Genomic DNA, 20,121 nt, shown 5'->3' on the forward strand with positions numbered 1-20,121 from the left:
ATTTATGTGTTTGGGGCAGAAGAATAATTTTCATAAAATTGCAATTTTCATTGGCTCATAAAATCTTCCTTTTTTTTTTATTAAAAAAAACAACATTTTCTTTAGATATTGGTCCAAAGTTCATGTGTATAAAGTTTTGTGCACAATGCTCAAAAATCCCACGAGTAGATCAATTTGAACAGTTTTTCATATAATTCAAAATGGTGGGAAATCTAAAGGTCATAGGTCGAAGTGACACACTCGTTCCTCATGAGGAGACGCATACGTATTGAAGTTTTATTGCTGTCGGTCAAACGGTCAAAAAGTTTGCATTTTTCAATTAATTGCTACAGCGCCACCCCTTGGCCAATGGTTGTGAGTTTCATGTCTTTGCCGTTTGGCATAGCCCTCTACCATATTGCAGAGTTTCGCAAAAAAAACAACTGCACAGTTAGGCTAATACTGCGATTATGCGAAAAACAGCGGAAGAATAAAAGGACAACACAAGAGCCTGAGCCTCTATTTTGTACCATACACAGATCCACCATTTAATGTATTGTTTTAAAAATATGGAAAGGGAAGAAAAGAAAAAAGAAAACAATCATGCATGTGAAATAGTTTTAGCTGTCCTTAAAGCAGTGGTTCTCAAAGTGGGGTCCAGGGACCCCCAGGAGTCCATGAGGGGGCAGTTTAACCACTATAACCCTAAATATACACCGGCTTCTTGAAAATAGCTGATCTACAAGCTCACAACGCGTCACATTGTGACACGTTGTGAGCTTATAGATCTGCTATTTTCAAAAAATCTGGCGAATTTTGTATATTTTCTGAAACATTTAAACAACATAAATTTTGTATGGAGTTCCCTGGCACAAAATCTATTCAAATATGTCTGCGGCTAAATACACATTAATTTGGTCATCCTTGATATGAAAAAGCACCACTGCCTTATAAAGCATCCAGCGATTCAGTCAGTCTATTCTAACTATGATGAAGTCACATGCCAACAGCAGACTTTATGTTCGGTGCTATAAAGAACAATAGCCACAGGGCGCCTGCTAGCCTAGCGGTCCAGGCGCATACCACATACGCTGGCAGTTCAGCTTGACAGCGGGTTCGACTCCCATTCCTGACGACCTTTGCTGTGTGTCACCCCCCCATCGCTCATCAGCTTACTTTCCTATCAATAAAGGCAGAAAAACCCCCAAAAACATTCTTTAAAATAACAAAAGCCACATAAGATATTGCGATTAATGATAGGCATCTTAATTGCTTTCCTATGTATATGACTTCCACAAACTTGAGTTATGTAGCTATGGGAACCTTTCCACATGGGATTGGAATTGTATGATATCTGATTGGTATAGAATTTTGTAAATAATTGTTATTTATGGAGACAATTCTAAAAAAAAGTCTGACACTCATCCATTAATCTGTGTTAATTCATACTCATAATTAAAAACATCCTATGCATACAATATACAAGTCTTAGGAACAGAAAAGAGTTGCTGATTATTAATAGCCTTCTCTGGGAACAGTGTGATTATCAACCTTTTTGCTTATGAATTTACAGCTGCTGAAAAACCCTGCAATACCGTCCAACTCTATATTGAAAGATGTGATAAATGTTCATGTTTGTACATTGACCAAAGTGTAAATTGAGTGGTTTGCTCTTGTCTTCATTTGTAATAGTTTTCTGTCATTCTGTAATGGCTAAGGCCCAACTAATACTTCCGTGACACGATGGTGTCGTACGTCGAAAATAGCCAAACTACAAGCTCACAAAGCGTCGTAGATGCGACACTTTGTGAGCTTGTAGGTCTGCTATTTTTGGCGCGCGACACTGTCGTGTGTACGGAGCATAAATTAGGCTTTAGGAAGGCAACCCGCAGGGGAGTCGTTATGGCAACAGGAGCTTGCCAAACAGACTGTGTTGGAATTGGACAAGTGTGAGCGCACAATCAATACCCCCCTCCCTTGTCGCCCATCTGACATTTTAGGCACAGAACCCTTGCTGCAGAAAATATGCTTATGGTGCAGAGTTTGTGTTCAGCAGGTGCAGTTCTCCACAGTTGGGCTTCCAATCCTGACCACCTTACATGATCCTTGCAGCAAGTATCAGGAGAGAGGTTTACCAAATTCTTATGCTGTTCATTGTGGCTGCCCTAGCTGAATGGGTAGAGGTGGCATGGGAAACAGAAGGTCCCAGGTTTGATTCCCGACCCCGGCTATGTGTCGAGGTGTCAATGAGCAAGACACTTAACCTCTAACTCCAGTTACAGCACATGGAATATACATATATATGAAAAAGCTGTTTATAACACGCATTGTCACGTGATTGGTGAAATAAAATCATGTTTGTTAAACAAATAGTGACTTTTGTCATATTTGTCCCCTATGGGTCTGGGTTAAATTGCTTAGGTCTCTGTGCTATGTAGACACGCCTCAATCTGTGATTCAAATTTGGGGCAATTGTTTTGTAAAGTTTGGAAGACAATTATACTTATATTGAGTGATTGATAACATACATCTGTTGATGCTCCAGTGATGTAACCTGGTGTCATTCAACATCAGACACCCTCACCCAGGCAACCCTGCCATGGCTGATCACACATGGACAAATCTGTTGTAGTTTTAACAGACAGACAGAAAGATAAGACTTGTTGCTCTTCTGTCTGTCAACTGCTTTAATGGGGGACAATGGAATTAGGGTCAAAGGTTCTGTGGTAATGCATTCACACAAATATTAAATGACTGTCACTTACGGATTGGGAAGAATATTTGGAGAGTGTTGGCCTGCGAGATTCCCTGCGAACACAGACAAGGGTGAAAACATATCTCCGTCCCGGCCTTCAGCCTGGCGGAGGTAACTACCAAATATCTATCAATCGAGATATAGATCTAATACCGTAGATACGAGATGTGACAGGAGTGTTAATGTACATACAGTACTTCGTAGGAAGACATTTCTTTGCAGACGTTTTCTTCTCAGAATTCTGGGTCGTCTTACAAATGATCATGCATTGTTTTATTTCAATTATTAAGCAAAACACATTATGGAAAGTTGCATTTGAAAAACAAGTAGTGTACCAGAATGAAAAAACACATTTATAATTTCCTTTTTTCAAAAATAAATACTATTAGCTATATCATATACCGTAGGATTTCTTAATTCATATTCAATTAAGTAGAGCTTAGTATATATTAGGCACTGAGTCATGGTGATCAAATCACTCGCTGGATATGTCAATTGTATTGCATGTGGGCAGTAAAAATAAAGAAGAATAAAGAGGCACGCTTTGCTTTACAGCATACACAAATGTAACAGACTGCACCAAGCAGCATATTGTTTCTTGGCACTTGTTTCATGTCAAGGTAGTATAATGGAGTGGTGATAATCATAACACTTATATTTGATGTTGCTTGTCCAATCGTTTTAAATAAATAGACCACACACACACACAAAAAGATGCACAACATTGTGCTATATACTGTCGACAAACAGTTAAAAAAGCAAAATGTTGCCTAATTTCAAACTCAGAAAGGCCTATGTAGAACTAATAACACCCTTTTGTCTTGAGCAGGTACATTATACGTATGTGCAAAACAATGATTGTCTGGTCAATGTCAGTTCAGTAACAAACATCCAAAGTAGCATTCTTAATTCCCTTGATATTCTAAATCTGGCACATTTCTCAAGTGTCCATACACATTTCCTGTCAGTAGATGAACTGAACATACTGAGTATGGTTGAGAGAAAGTTGGCATTGTGATTAAAGCCGGACCATCCTTTAAAGTGCCATTGTTATTGCCTCTTCCGTTTCCTTTTCATGTTGTTTGTGAAGGTGGTTGTGATGATTGTATCAAAGAAGCATGATTGTTTTGGTCTCCTATATTTTCCAATGTGCTGCAGTTGGGACATCAAACTTATTCCAGGGAAGGGAAGGACACGAAGATGTGAGGGGCTTAGTGGAGCTGTGGGATCGTTCTGCAGTGTTGAGTTTTAGTGTGAATCATCTGGTGAGGTGAAAGAGTGTCTACCCACATGGTCAGTCTACCCACATGGTCAGTCTACAATGGCGGACAAGAGGGCCATAACAGCCACACCACAACAGATGAGCAGGATCTGTATTAGGGAATGTCTGGAAAACATAATGTAAAAACAGGCTCAGGGAAATATCAAAACATGAATAAACACACCCACATTATAAATATATATACAGTATATCTCTGCTGTCGGGCCAAAACCAGCTAACTACAAAATGTTAATTTTCAGGAAATGAAAAAAACAAAACAAAAAGTGGAGTTAGGAGGTTTTGTTCATCATTGATAAGAACAGCTAAATGGACCTCCAAGCTCACAATGAGGTTGGAGGTCAAAAGGGTGTGGAGCCTGGCGTCAGCAAAACCAGCTAACTCCACCCCCCATTGGTGGAGTTAGCTGGTTTAGCAGAAAGTTTGAGGATCCAATGGAGTTAGCTGGTTTTGTCAGACGCACTTTTTAATACTTTTCATTGGTTCAATATTTTAACCAACACACAGACCAATGTTCAATAGCAGTGATTTATGAAAAATAAATAAAAAGATGAAAAATTGGAGTTAGCTGGTTTCTGCCACACAGCGACGATAAATATAAAGTATATCATATATTTTTTTCTTTTGAAATAATACATAAAAAATTACGAAACGGGAAAAAGGGATATTTACTCAACCCATAAAAATGGATCCACGACCCAAAACTGGGTAATAGACTGGAATATTAATGTGATCAAAAAATAAAATAAAATAACTATATATACCTCCAACTGGACTCCTCTAGCAGGTCTGGCACCACATTCACCAAGGCTATATGCAGGAAACCTCCAGCGGTGAATGGCAATATCCACGCTGTTGCATTTTCTATTTGAATAAAGATTGTAAGTGAGATCATATGTAGCAACTGTGGAACAGAAATTCTGTTTCTATGTGAATGTACTGACATTATTTCTACACTGTAAAATCTTCAGTGCAAAATGTCTTTACACAACTGAGACATGATGAATAAATGATACAAAAAATAGTATTTAGCTTGACAACTATTCATCAAGTTGATGCCCATACAGGTTCATGCCTTTATTCACTGTGAAAAATACACCTCATACTGAATAAAAACGGTGTTGTTTTATCCCCGGCGCCGTGTAATATTTGCAATCTATGTGGATGTACTCATGAGTCATGACACAAACAATATTGAAATAAATATATCTTAATAAATGCCTCTGTAAGAACCTTTAATGTATCCATGAACTCTGAGAGTCTCTTAAATTAACACTGAGGATTTTCAAATGTAATCATCAGTGACATGATTATTTATAAACCTTAAAAGTATAAAAACCTCTCTTGAGGTGGTATTGTGCTCACCTGTGCCTTTTGGTGACTGAGCACACAGAGCAAAACAGGCTCCCAGCACCCCTACCAGTGCTGTGTACAGCTGCATCCGTGCAGCACTCCACCGGTCAAACCCAGCCCGGAGCAGGATGGCAAAGTCACCCACCTAATAGTACAATTCACAAAATAGGTTATGGAAAAACTGTGACTGACCACAATTATAATATGATCTTAATTCTGCCACAGACAGCCTAGAGATAAAGAAGTGGCAGTTAAATTATACAGGTTTTTAAATCCTAACATAATATGACCAATCCAATGAAATGTTAAGTTACATTCCAGGTAAATGCCACGACGCAGGTAATCTCACCTCATGGGGAATTTCATGGAGCAGTATGGCAAAGGTGGTGAGATACCCAACCTGCAACAACAGTCACATTAAGTGATGAAATCTTGTCAAGTCAAGTAAAGTCATCTTTATTTATATAGCACATTTAAGAACAACAGCAGTTGACCCAAAGTACTTTCCAATCAAGGATGACCAGCAAACTGATAGCCATATAAAAACAAACAAATCAAAAACAAGTAAATCACAGTAATCCAAAATAAATAAATAAACAATAAAAATCGAGAAGAATATAAGATATATACTTACAGTCTATAAAACATTAAATACAAAAAAAATGAAACATTGTGAATGCATGAAATTGACCAGACAGAAAGACATACATCATGGAGCATCCTCAAACAGAACTAAAAGCAAGAGAAGCGGTGGATCTTTAGATTTGATTTAAAAGTATCTATAATGGGGCAGGACTTAATGTGGGACAGGTTTGTTCAAACTATGTATTCTATAACATGAACTGCAATATAATACACTACACATGGTCCACTTACTGCGCCACACCAGTTTAAACACAGCTTCACACTGTGCATGTAGTTGAAGCATGATCGCATGTGATGTATGAGTGTACGCAGAAAATAGCAAGTGGGAGTCATGTGTATTTAAGACATCTAGTCAACTTCCTCTCTGGCACACTGCTCTGCAGTTCATGCTGTTAGCCTTATGCTTCTCCAGCTGGACTAGCTTCATCATATATACCACTATCATGGATATAACTTAACTTAATGTAACAAATCCATGTTAACGTGAATCAGACAGTCCATCTCTTTACTGATTGTATTTCAACACTGTGCATTAAATACACCTTTTAAAAAAGGCTTACGTTATCGTATTATACTTTGGCATGAGTAATGATCTGCGCCAGTTCAGAACTCACAGAGCCCTCATATGGTGTATCTTGTACTATTCCAGAGACCTGTGCCAAACATGATACTCACAAGGCAGGCATAATCAGTGCCAATTCCCAAGTCAACACATTTCTATATGCCTTGCTTTCACTTAGTAATACAGCGTCCCTTTGTGGCCACTTAAAGTTGTACAATGCAGAATCACAAATAACGATTTTTAGCAACCTCTGCTGGTCACTACCGTCACTGCATACAATTTCCGTAGTCCTCGATTACCCAGAATTCCATTCGTTTTCACCGGAAGCCGGAAGCGTTTCAAAAAGCGATCTTTTAATTGTTTTATACTATCTACGGATCGTTTCTCTTAGCCAGTGGAGCATTAGTTACCATGAGCTGTGCTTTCTTTTTCTATTCTTTTTCGATCTTCCAATCCTACATTCTCTTGAAATCAGCGTGAGGTTCCTTTTTGTTATTAGCGCGGTAGTTCCTGGCCAAACAGGAAACCGTTGCGGTATTTCCTGGCCGACGTCATGACGTCGGCCAGGACGTCGGCCACGACGTCATGACGTTGGCCAGGAACGTCATTTTCCCGGGAAAGTCCCCCCAGTCCACGTTCAATAGAAAATATATAAATAAAAGGCTTCCGGGGGTGAAATTCATGGAGTGGGTGTAGTGAAACTTTTGCCACTCACAAAAGATATACAATTTAACTTTAGTTTTGTTGAAAACGTTACCTAGTATGCCTTTAACATTTATTTTGGAATGCAAAATGATGCATGTGAAATTAATCCACATTGCCCTCAACATGAAGTAATGCACACTTGTTGGAGCTGACTGTAGACTGCAGTGTCCTGTTGAAACACTGCAACTATTGATTATTGTCTTAGGGATTATTCTATCGATTACTTTTTTGATTGATAGAATAATCGAGAAGCACTTTTTAAATATTTTTAAAAACATTCTACTGTAGATACAGTATCAACAAATTGATTAAGCATGTAAGCGTTATTTTGTACTTCGTCGCAGTAGAGTATCGTGAAGAAATTAGTGAAAATAGCTAATCTACAAGCTCAACGCATTGCATTGTGATGCATTGTGAGCTTGCAAGGGCGGTAATGGCTCAGGAGGGAGTGGCCGGTTGGGGAACTGAAGGTTCCAAGTTCGATCCTGGGCTCCCCCAGAGTTGGTGCCGAAGTGTCCCTGATCAAGACACTAAACCAGCCAAATTTAGGGAAAAAAACAAATGTGTGCATATACAAGCAGCACTGGACTATAAGCCGCAGGTGTGAAATCCATAGATTTAAAAGGTCCCCTAGTGGCCGTTAGCTGTAAAAATCCATAGATTAGCCGCACCGTTGTAGGCCGCAGGGTTCAAAGCATGGGGAAAAAGTAGCAGCTTATAGTCCGGAAATTACGGTATTTGATTTTAGCAAAGTAACATTGTTAATTTCTGTTTTGTACAAACAGAAATTATTTTGTTTTCATGAAAACCTTTTTATTCTTGCAATAACTGCTAGCAGCTAGTTCATTTTTTAAATAAAAGGTAACCATTTTGGATTTCAGTATGGTCGAAGGAGATATCAAAAATACCAGAAGTATACTTCTTTAAACAGAGAAAACTGTGGCTAACATTAGCCATTAAGAGGGTTGCTGTGTTTGTGCATGAGCTGCGAACACTTCAAGTTCATGACAAGCTTCCTACCTGTCTCAGTCACATTTATTTTCAGAGACCTTCACACAAAAAGGTTGCCTTTGAATTACGGTAGCTAATCATGCGGCGGGGGGCAGCAGGCAGCTGCCCTCCATTTGAGACAAAGTCATTATGTGATGGACAAGAAATACAAGAAATAGTTTTAGATCCTGTGTCCTTACCTTTCTGCTGACCAGAAAACTCCCAGCCACAGCCAGCCCATGGGTGAAGTTGTCAATGCAGTTTGCCAGGAGGTTTAAGTAACCACTTGTCTGTAATATATGAAATATGTTTAGTACAACCTTTTATTTACACATGACTAGTGATTTGAGGAACTCCTGTAGGCAATGTGCTATTATTTTATAATAGCATACAGCTCCTACTTGTCTTGATGGCTCCTAAAGATAATAATTTCCCTTATACTTTAGGATGACAGCCATAACTGAATGGGTAGAGAGCCGGCCTGGGAGGCAGAAGATCACAGGTTCGATTCCCAGGCCTGGCAATGTTGTGTTGAAGTGGCCCTGAGCAAGACACTTAACCCCTAACGGCTTCCAGAGTGCCGTACTAATTGCGTTCACTGCTCATAGTATTACCTCAAGGAGTGGGGACCACCGTATTATTATCCATTAGGATGATATGGTTAAACAGTAAATTACTATCTTTTCTTATCTATTCAAAATGTCTGTCTAATAAAAGTTTAATTATTCATGCTAAATCATATTTATGCATCAATGGGAACATGAATTGAGAATTTCAACAACCCCCTGGCTTTGAACCAAGGTCGCCCCTTGCGGGGGAATCCCCCCTTCCTAATGGAGATATTAGGCTTCTATTGTTATTGTTATACAGACATTTTCCAACCTACTGTAGGCCTACATTTCTCTTAAATTGATAGATTTAAGAACTAAACATAACCCTGGCAGAATTTCTAATTCAAAACCAATGCCGACCTGTATAACAAAAGTCAAAAGCTTTAACATGTCTGACCCAATTCTACTTGCTAATTAAGTCATGACATGCTGTTAGTTGCTTAACATTTCCCCCGCTGTGCTTTTAAAGGCCCTGGAATCAAAATGCACCAGAATTATTCCCATTTATTTTTGGAACAGATGGTCTTAGCTTCCTCTAAGCTCTCTTGCAACAGACTTTGTGTGTCCAGTTTATTTATTATTCATATTCTTTCCCATGATATAGTTTAATTTTTTGTTATCTTGACAGCTGGTGTCCCCACAATACCTTGATTTTCTCTGATCCTTCCTTCGGGGAGTGCTGTGGCTTCGAGCCGTTCCGTGTCTCTGAGTGGTTTCCATTCTTGTGCGATATCGCTGCAGAGTTTGATGGTGTCTGTAAAAAGAATAATCAAATGAAAGGTTGTGTCATTCAGGAGGGCAATCACCATAATCTGTTATTAGGCAATGAATGCATCACAGTTTAATAATGCACAATATTAAAGGCTTCCCTTTGCAGGTGAGTTAGATCTGCGTTAGGGAGCTTGTGCCTTTATTTTCTATTCGCAGAAGCATGAATTTGTTCCTTCTGTGTAATCTGCAATGTCACACTAAAAATAAAACTATAGATAATTAAGCGGAACACTGGGGAAAAGGGGAAAAACTGGAACAAGGGGAAAACGTTATGTGACAGTGGATCCTTTTTCTTAGACTAAAGACCCTGACACTGAAAGCGTCAGACACTCGCATAAATCATTGTTTACAATGGCTGTAGCCACACTGAAAACGTCAAGTGGAGGCATCAAAACCTGTTAACGCATCCTTCAGAGCACGGTTACATGTTCTAGCATCAACCCTCCGCTGTAAAAGCTGATCTATTGCATTGCAACACATTGTGAGCTTGTTGATCTGCTATTTTCTATAATTTAGCTTTATTTTATTTTTTGGAGTGGTGCCAACCACTCCTACATTTGACCGTGTGTGTGTGTCTGTCCGTCGGTATGTTTGCGGACGGCCTCAACATGTTTGTGTCTGGCCTCAACAGCTGCAGCTGATTGCAACACAAAGATGCAACCAGTTACAATAATTAAACACAAACAGGAGTTCAACACATGCGCATAATGAACTCATCAAAGGCACCACTCACTTCACTTCACACTTGGGTGTGATGTTTTATAATTGATTAAATCAATTAGTTTGCTTAACTCTTGCACCCTAACTGTCATATGCAGTGATATCCCATCATTCCAAATCCATTCATCCTTCATGAACTTCATTCATCCATGCATTAACTTCATTCATCCCAACCACAAGCCATGATCCTTATATTACCACACTGGTGTTCTACAAGGTTTGCATGTTTTGAATAGAAAATAAAATATCTGGTCACCTCAGGCTATTCTCCTTTTCCGAGAAGGGTCAACTTCCCTGTTCTCTCATTCAAAAAACACTTGTGTTGCCATTTAGGGTCGACTAACAGTCAAATTAAGTGGAAATAGCCTGCCGTCCTCTGGATGTAGTCAAGAGATGTTTGTTCCATTTCTGTGATTTAAGTATGAGGAAGTATTAAAGTGTGATCAACTGTAAGAACAATTCACCCCCTAAGCTAAACTGTGAGGTGGGAGCTTGAAGACAGTTCAGTTCTGATCATCAATTCTAAATGACTTTAAAAGTCGAATCAAAGCATACATATATTAGCTAAATAATAATAATAATAATAATACAAATAATAAATAATTAGCGACAGACTACATCAGCCTCCTCTGAGCGTTACACTAGAAAGGTCATCGTATATCCCTTGCAATACAGTTAAGACACATCATTTATGCATAAGAAAGTTTTTTTTTTTTTACACATTAAGGGCCAAAACCGTATTAATACGGTTTTGTAAATACACCCGTGGAGTGCCAACTTTCCTAAAAAACGTATAAATACGTGAGTTTTGTCTTTTTGTTTGTTTCGTTTATTTCCATGCGGGAGGGGCTAGAGCAGCTCTGAGATCACCCTAGGCGATTCTGAGAAGGAAGGGCCAGATGGATCATCGTTTCAAAAACATGGCTCCCCATCCGCTTCCGGTCTATTTCCTTCTTTAAAACGCCTATAACTCCGAAACTTTTTTCGCTGGGGAAAACAACTCATTTTGCATCCGCGATCGCTCCACCATTGTTACTCGCGTGAGAGATGTTATCGTTCCAGCCGTTAGCCAAGACCATCGGGTAAAATTGAGGCATGCTTTTTTTTCATGGATCGCTCGTCATGGAGTCTACAGCTTTAAACAGCACAATGGAGCTTAACGGTGAGATTCCCGGCACCGAACGTATTCTGTTATTATAACATTCTGGCACCCAATGTGTTAAGAAGAAATCACAAAAATCCAACTTCCAAATATTTGAAGAGCGGTCTCACAAACCAACACGCCTCTGCCGCAATTCATCTGTCTGTTTGCTGAGCATACACTTGCAAGCAGTCTGAAGAGGGTACACCAGCTGCCTAACCCCCAGCGCTATAAATAGATGCTACGCTGAATGAGCCCAGACTTGGATGTCAGTCTTGGCAATACAAGGATGAGAGGCAGGATACAGGCTGGGTACCGCGCCTCCTATCGAGTGCAATCAGCATTGTAGAAAGTTTGTATGGAACAAGTACTGTGCTCATTTTGCAGTAGTTAAATGGACAACATTTGCACTTGCATAATACATTTTGCTCCAAAATCCACAACATCAGCAAAATTTCCCTAACGTTACTGATATCAGTGAGCCAAAAACAAGTACAAAGGAGGACTACACTGGACATTGTCTACCTAACAAAAGAAGGGATGTGAAAACAGGTATCAATTGTCCAAACATCTCAGACATCAGTCTTGTCTTAAGGCACAACACAGGTCTGTTACATGATACAGTATTTGCACTGACAGGAATAGCCTCAACACTCATTGAGTTGTAACAGCTCTCTACTTTTTCAGACAATCTCCACATAGAGCATTTTAGACGATCTCCACATAAAGCATTTTAAAGGATCTGAAACAAAAAAATAAAAATAAATATTTTTAAGATAATTATTAGTAGGCCTATGTAAAAATGTCCCAATGGCCAAGTTGTCTTAGGGTCTACGGCACCATTTGTCGTGCCCTGGTACATATATTGTACCTGGGACACATATTTTACTCGAGCACGTTGAATTGGCTCTGGTCTTTTGGGATGGTCCAGGTGTGTTCTTGGTAATAGGAGACTCTCTTATCAACATGAAATAAATCCTGGATTAGGATGTTGTATTGCATAGAATTGAATTGTGCAGTCCTACTTATATTTACATTTAATGAATGTAAATTAGGTCTATCACAAGACTTACGGTGGTATTCAAATAGGGCACTGGAGATAGTGCAGTGTCCTCAAGACTGCCTTGGCCAGGGAACATCTTCTCCAGCAGTAAGAAGGACAGTAGGCCAAGGATTACCCACAGGCCCTGGTTCATGTATTGGTGGTGGTCACTACCTGCTGGAACAGAAGGATAGGTACAGTGTATGAGAGTACAGAAACACATTGGGAGACAACATACATAACGTTGCTGTCGGGCAGAAACCTTGCACCTACCAGTACATATTTATGAAGTGCAAAGGTAGCGAAAAGAGCTGATCTACAAGCTCACAACACGTCGCCATGGTGTTGTGAACTTGTAGATCCGATATTTGTGAAAAATGTTCAAAGTGAAAGTGGTGTGTCTGTGGATCTTTATAAATATTGAACCAATGAAAACTATTAACAAGAGCTTGTGACTAAATAATGACTATATTAGATCGATTGGAACAGGTTATTTTTTCCATATCCTTAAAAAAAGGTAACAGTTTTGGACATACAAGGTTTCTGCTCGACAGCGACGATGAGAGCATATTGGGCCTCATTCACCAATAACTTTGTAAGTTTTCTTCTTAAATTCCTAAGAGAAGTCGAGTCAGATACATGAAACGTTCTTATAAGGCAGAATTGTTCGTAACTATGTTCTTATGATGATGAATCCCAATCCTCGTAACTTAAAGGGGTGTGCCAGTTAATCCTAATTATCATAGGTAGACACCCCACCTATCCTAATTAGCATCCTAATTACCATATGGAGCTGCCTCACCAATCCACATATAAGGGCATGACTGCATGGCCCTGCCTGCAGTCACACCTGTGTGATTTATGCTCACAGAAATCATAGGAAATCACAACAAAGTTGAGAGAATTAAGTCAAGAATGTCTAAATTAGGAGGGCACGGTGGCGCAGTCGGTAGCGCTGTCGCCTCACAGCTAGAAGGTCCTGAGTTCGATTCCCGCAGGGGACGCTGGGGGCGTGTTCTCTACTCTGCGTCATCAGTGCCCATACCCTACTGTAGGTGGGGTTGTCTGTGTGGAGTTTGCATGTTCTCCCTGTGTCCCCTAGGGTAGGCACCCTCACAAAAACATGCATAAATCCTGGTCACTATACTGCCTCCCCCTGGCCAGCCGGGGCGCCTGATGGAGGGGAAAGGAACTGGTTGGAATAACGTGTTCCTTCCACGCGCTACGTCCAGCCCCCCCCCCCCAAGATTTATCTAAATGTTTCGAAAGTAGCCAATCTACAAACACAAAACAGGCAGTAATTTGATGTGTTGTGATCTTGTACATCAGCTACACCAAACAAAGTATAAAATAGGGTTGAAGTGGTTAAACTGTTCCTTGTTTGGCTGTGGACCCTCTGGAACTCCCTCAAGGACTCCTGGGGGTCCCAAGACCAAACTTTGAGAACCACTGATCTAAGGATATGATATAAATATCATTGTGATTTAAATCCTATATTATGCAATTGTAGAATTGAAGAAAACAGAAGAAAATGTTTTGCGCAAACATATCAGCACTCAAATGTGCCTAAGAGTGCTCTTGAGTGTGCGTAGATTTTTTTCTGACCCAAGAACAAATCACAGCTAAGAAAACATTGGTGTATGCCAAAATCTTATTTTTTGCTAAAGATTTATTTTTGGGCTTTTATGCCTTTATGGATAGTAAGCTGACAGGAAATGGGGAGAGAGGTGGGGAGTGACATGCAATAAAGGCCGTCGGGATTGGGACTCGAACCCGCAACGCGCTGTCAGGCTACAATAAATTTCCTCTTAAGAACGGTTGGTGAATGAGGCCCATTGTGAGCATTAATCGATCTGACCCATAGTTTGCGGGATGTGGAACACTATGAGCTCTGAGGGAAATTGCAACAAAACCATTCTCTATACGCCTGCTGTGAAGAAATACAGGTCCAAATACAATTGATTTCTCAACAACAAAACTCAGCAGTGTTGGATGTCTCACCTGAGCTGCCAGATAGGGCCCAAGCCTCTGGGAGGAGGTGGAGGAACACATCACCTAGCAGGCCTCCAATAGCAAAGCTCAGTAGCTGCTTCAACTTCTGGCATCCAGCTGAGCAACATAAAAATGAAATGAAAGCAAAGCAGAGCATGCGTTTATTCTCGTGAACCTGGTGTATTCGCTTGCTTCTGTTAACGTGGAAACAAAACAATTTTTCATCTTTGATCTTCCCTTTTCAACTTGAGATTGTGATAAAAATGGGATTTAAGATAGTCAAAGGGGCAGTGCCCTCAATACCTGACCTAAAAACTACTTCTCTAAAGTGAGTGACACCCACAGCCACAATACTAGAGGGAGCGACAACAGTCTGGCACTAACCAAATATAGAACAAACATGGGAAAATTCTCATTCTACTAGTCTGCCACCAAAATGTGGAATGCCCCGACACCATCCATTAAAAAATGTGAATCACTGGTTTCTTTCTAAACTAGCCTGAGAAACTATCTATCAGTAGACCACAAGGGGAGGTAAATGCAATTTCCCATAGAAAAGAGGTGTCAATTACTGCTGACGTTTTTCCCATTTTCTCCTTTGTACACATAGTGTTTTTGTATTTGTTGATGACATCAACGTGTTATTTTTTTATGCTAGATGTTGATGAATTGAATACATAGGACGACAATGGAAACAAGTCCCAAGGACTTTTTGCGTTATCCTTTTAGCCTTAACGTCAGACTCTACCTCCTCGTGCTGTTTACATCTCTGACCAATAAAGTATTCAATCAATCAATCAATGAGGTTTATGAAAACTAAATTTACACTGCAATTTTAAAGGGGCCTTCTTCCACTATAACATGATAATTTAATAAGAATTTATATAATTATATAAATATAATATAATAACTTTTCAGTCAAAAATAATGACAGTAAATTAAATGAGAACATGCATATTTGCACACAATTATGCAGCCTTATTATACTGTATATAGCAAATGATCTTCCACAGAAACTCTGTTTATGATTTCCTTTGGTACAGTAACTGACTAACCTCAGGGTTAGGACTGCCCTAGAAAACCCATGGCCTGAAATAAAAACGTGGAAGGCTGTATTACAGTGGGTGTGGCAACCCAAGAGACCAGTGTTCAGGTTAACCTCAATGCATAGCAAGTGTTTCCCACCAAATGGAAAATGGAAGTCCGGATGGCTCATAATGCATAAGCAGAATACATCCTGGCTTTTGCTTAAACAAACCAAATGCAGTTGCATTTGATGGAGAGTGCAGAACACTAGTAGAATATTGCAGATACAGCACTGATGATTGGTGAGCCCAATTCATCTCAATACTGATGTTACTGCCATTACTGATATGTCATGAAGGTTAGGGATTATGGTGAGCAGCTTAAATTATAGTAGGTCATCCGATTTTTGGATTTTGGGGCCTGATTTGTTGTCCTCGTGATCAGCCAATAGTACCTGCATTATTTCTTCCACTGGGATTATTAAAAATATGAGAAATGTTTTGCCTGGCCACTGCATCTCATCATTAATAACAAAAATGCAATTGAGAAAAGACAATGCAAGAAATATTTTCATAACACGAACTGTCAAATTAGATCATAAACAGTGCAACCTTGCAATTTTGAATGACTCCCATTTGAATATAGGCTTCTTCTTCATAGATGTGTAAAGCACTTATTCTTATTGTTCCATTTCACTTGTGAATTTTTTACTTCATTTGTTTCAACAAGTTTTTCTAAATGTGTCCCATTTATATATTGCTTGTTTGCTTGTTCATTGTAGTAAAAAAAAAATCATCACCTTAAGTTTTTCTCTCCCTTATATATTGTCATTGGTTTTACCAATCAAAAAGTTGTGTATTTGTATTTATTTGTCTGCTTATAAGTAGAATGTTCTCAAATTTCAATAAAAAAAAATGTAAAGGAAGAATAAAAAAAGGACCAAAAAAAATCGGGATTGGACCATTGACCATAAAAACATATGGACAGCGTCACGCCATTGGTTTCTACAGACTGTAAATGAAGCCCATTTTTCACCGATTTCAAATCCGCCATCTTTCTATATCCGGTCCTAAATGCAAACGGCAATTAATGCTATTGGCTGCAACCGTAGAACTCGGTAGAACCAGTAGAAAGCCTAGAAACATACTGATAAAGTAGTGGTGATAAAATCAAGTGTAATGTTCACCAAAAAACCTCATTGACTTCTATTGAGATTATAATGTATTGCCACCACCGAAGGTGAAATAGCGACATCTGCTGGGCCATTAATTGGAACAGCAGGCTGAACGAGAACCCGGAAGTGAGCTTCAATTCCAGCGAACAGGGTTTGCCCCATGGATTGGACCCAAAATGTGCCATCCATCCATAGGGCTCTATACAATATGTCTCACAGGTGGCTCTCCAGCTACAACAGAGACAACAGCAGACACTGGTTGTTATGCAGGCCCAAGAGGAAGACAACCTGCATATGGTGAGGATTTGCCACGTAGAAACAACAGTTTATTTATGTCTTCTCCCCACTGCTTGAGTACCAATTGGGTGGAAGGCAGGTGCATCCTCAGGTAGATAAGATGGCAGCCAGGCAAGCCCGTTAACCTGGCAAGGCAGTTCTTGTGGCTGGTGGGTTATTACAGGGAGGCCATCTTTTGCTGTGCTTACCAGTCCCTTAACTGACCTGACCTGAAAGAGTGCCTTACAGACCGACACCTTGGACAGAGGGCTGGGGGCCGTTTTGTCCTAGGAGATGAAGAGGGTTGATCACCCTGCACCCGAAAAACTCTCACAGACGGATGTGAGACTTGTGTTACAAGTTCAAGGTGATCCGTAATTCCGTATGCTGGGGTAACAATGTTGATAGCGGAGGGGGTGCAGGTTAAAATATATTTGGCTCCAGACGGCTACATTTATAGATTCTTTCCACTCCTGTCTTAGGGCATAGGTGGCACTGGAATATGTTTCCAACTAAGACTCACAAGACTCTGACTAAAGACAATGACTGACTCATTGGCTACTCTTCATCTGAGTTTTCTATGGCAGCATAACAACTCACGCTACAGAAGCCAACTTGCTAGCTAGAGCTCCACAGGGCATGTCTCATGTTTCTTAATCTCATCACCTGGCGTCCCTATTTTGGGCTGTCATTATATGTTTGTTTTTTTAAATGTCAAAAATGTTTTAAAAAATGTGACTTCAAGATTGAACATTTTTTTAAATAACTAAATAAACATTTCAAAATAAAATACATATACATAATATATATATATATATATATATATATATATATATATATATATATATATATATTACATACACTGTATACATTAACTAAAATAAGGCTTAATGTTTAGGCTACACATTTTACCCCCTACCTTCCGTTTTCAGGGCTGCTCCAGCTTCAATGGGGACGATGAGCAGGGGGAAAATCCCACTGAGTCCTATTATGACCGACCCGACCAGGGAGCACAGCCAGACGTCAGCACGTTCACTGGCAAGTAAGTCTGCTGCTGCCTGGAACCCGAAAATGTCATGGCCTGGTCCTGCAGCAGTGGCTGAGGCATGAGCCATGGCTGTCTGGGAAATCTTATGACCGCTTGAAGTCACCACCAGCAGGGCAACACCAACACACACAGCAGCTAGAGCCCAGCTGGGCCGACCAAAGCCTCCTGCTTTCATCCGTTCCACGGTCCAAAGAGCACTTTCAACCAACAAGGATGATGCTGCAAGACAGGTCAAATGATAATGAAACAGGGGCCGAAAAGTATCACTTAGAACCAATAACCGCCGACCTAATCTTGCTCATGTAGGTTAATCGAATAATCGAGAGGTAGGTTTTTATATACATACATTTGTTTTATTTCTTATATCGACAAATCTACATGGAATAATCCTAATAGATTTATAAGTGACTAAATCATTAGTCTGATTAATCACTTAACCCTGTATTATACTTCATTGTACAATGACAGCAAACACAAATAGCTGTTGTGAACCGTTAGATCTGCTATTTTCACTTTTTTTTCTCCTTCATTAATTGTAATCGAGGCAAGTTTGTAATGATCATGATATTGATTTTAATTCAGATCGCCCCAGCTCCAGCCAGAGGTGATACAGTAAATGGTATCAAAGATGTCTAGCAGCATGGTTATTGTTAATATGCATATTTTTTTCATAACTCATGGAACATCTGTGACCAGAATTGGATAACTGTACCCATTTACACAATTAAATCAATGATTATTTTTAAAACATTTGACAACGTTTCATGAAAAAAGGAAATATAGAATTGATAAACAACTGACAGTCACGTCAAGATACATGTTGTCCAAGCATTCCTTTTCTACATTACTAGCAGGTTTATGAGACTAAGGAGCACCTTTTAGGAACACTTTTCATCATGTCGTTTAAGGGCAGGGCTACATTACTACTGACAGCCACTGGTTGCATTAAAAAAAAGCCATTTTTAATGGTCAACTATGGATAGAGTAACAATCTGAGATTTGACTGAAACTTAAATCCTCAAGTAATTACTTTTTATGGTAATTTTGTTAACAGCAAAGTGTTAGTGCTTCGAGAGTCAATAATCTCAGTTAGGTGAAATTCAGGAGTGAATGCAATCATGCAATCTAACACTTTTTCCTGGTCCTGTTGTCCCTTTCAACATTCCATGCATTCTAAGATAACGGTTAATTCCTGTCACCAGTAGCAACATTTACGAAGCACAATCTACACACAATCTAACTGTGTGTGTGCATGTATCTACTTAAATATAGATAGATAACATCCAAATGAAATTACATCATGTTCCGAATGCAACGACACTTTTGGAGGATTGGTTTGTGTTTAAAAAGCATTTTAAACTGTTTTTAAACAGCATTTTAAAGCGTGGCAACGAATAACTGAACAAAATCAAACTCACCCACATAAACAAAAGTTAGCTAATGTTCGCCAGCGAGCGTCGGAGAGCCATGTAGACACTTTGATCCAGACAGGCTAGGATTAGCTACTGTAGAGTTATCAGGCAAACAATCACTGCAAAACTAAACGCTATCGCAGCTAGCGATACTAACAAACTACAAGCCAAAGAGTGGAAATATGGCTATTAAGTAAATAATTAATATGCAGTACATGGATATCACGATGTTGCTCATACATGTGGCGATGTTTTTCTAACCTTCTGATTTGGGCAGTCTTTGCACCACCGCTGTGTCCCTGCCATCCAGTCTACACTTCCCAGCAGGCTGGTCCAAACAGCGCTTCTGTTTGTGCACTCACCAAAGCAAACAGCCACGTATCACGGTCCAGCAGTGGAAAAAAAGGCTACAGATCCGGCCTAGAGCGGATACGGAAACGGTACGTAACGTGTACATGAATGTGTGAGTGTAAATTACCGGATAAAGTAGGCGGCCTTTAGACCGGATCAGCGTACTGAGCAGTAAATAGAAACCAAGCTTTCCACGGGTACTGCGGAAAGCCTGGTGATGCGATGTTTTAGGAGGAGACAGTCGAGATGGAAATCCCGCCCCAGTCATGGTTCCTGCTTCCAGGAAGGT

The 20,121-nt window shown here is 39.7% G+C and overlaps 1 protein-coding gene across 5 annotated transcripts; it reads right to left on the reverse strand.

The window, feature by feature from the left end:
• Window positions 1-2,648: 2,648 nt before the first annotated feature.
• Window positions 2,649-19,830, reverse strand: slc39a13 (solute carrier family 39 member 13). 5 transcript variants are annotated; one of them, XM_080428447.1, is made up of 10 exons: window positions 19,743-19,830; window positions 17,941-18,288; window positions 14,555-14,662; window positions 12,585-12,727; window positions 9,526-9,633; window positions 8,469-8,558; window positions 5,716-5,766; window positions 5,379-5,511; window positions 4,778-4,877; window positions 2,649-4,121 (listed from the first exon to the last, which is right to left on the reverse strand). In XM_080428447.1, exons 2-10 carry the CDS (start codon window positions 18,242-18,244, stop codon window positions 4,046-4,048), a joined length of 1,113 nt encoding a protein of 370 aa, XP_080284573.1. In that variant the 5' UTR covers window positions 18,245-18,288; window positions 19,743-19,830; the 3' UTR covers window positions 2,649-4,045. The 5 variants fall into 5 exon arrangements, with proteins under 5 accessions (XP_080284573.1, XP_080284569.1, XP_080284572.1 ...); XM_080428443.1 differs by having other exon boundaries at window positions 12,585-12,730; XM_080428446.1 differs by having other exon boundaries at window positions 12,585-12,730; window positions 19,697-19,810.
• Between the last annotated feature and the right edge of the window lie 291 nt (window positions 19,831-20,121).

This window comes from Gymnoscopelus braueri (genome assembly GCF_963280865.1).
Source record: "Gymnoscopelus braueri genome assembly, chromosome: 1".
NCBI lineage: Eukaryota > Metazoa > Chordata > Actinopteri > Myctophiformes > Myctophidae > Gymnoscopelus > Gymnoscopelus braueri.

What these genes read in the sequence shown, in the direction of transcription:
- slc39a13 (XM_080428443.1), bottom strand. Translation starts at nt 18,244, where the DNA reads ATGAAAGCAGGAGGCTTTGGTCGGCCCAGCTGGGCTCTAGCTGCTGTG. An exon ending in TCCATGAAATTCCCCATGAG is followed by an intron (nt 5,512 to 5,715) that starts GTGAGATTACCT and finishes TTGTACTATTAG; the next exon opens with GTGGGTGACTTTGCCATCCT. An exon ending in TCAGTCACCAAAAGGCACAG is followed by an intron (nt 4,878 to 5,378) that starts GTGAGCACAATA and finishes TTATTCAAATAG; the next exon opens with AAAATGCAACAGCGTGGATA.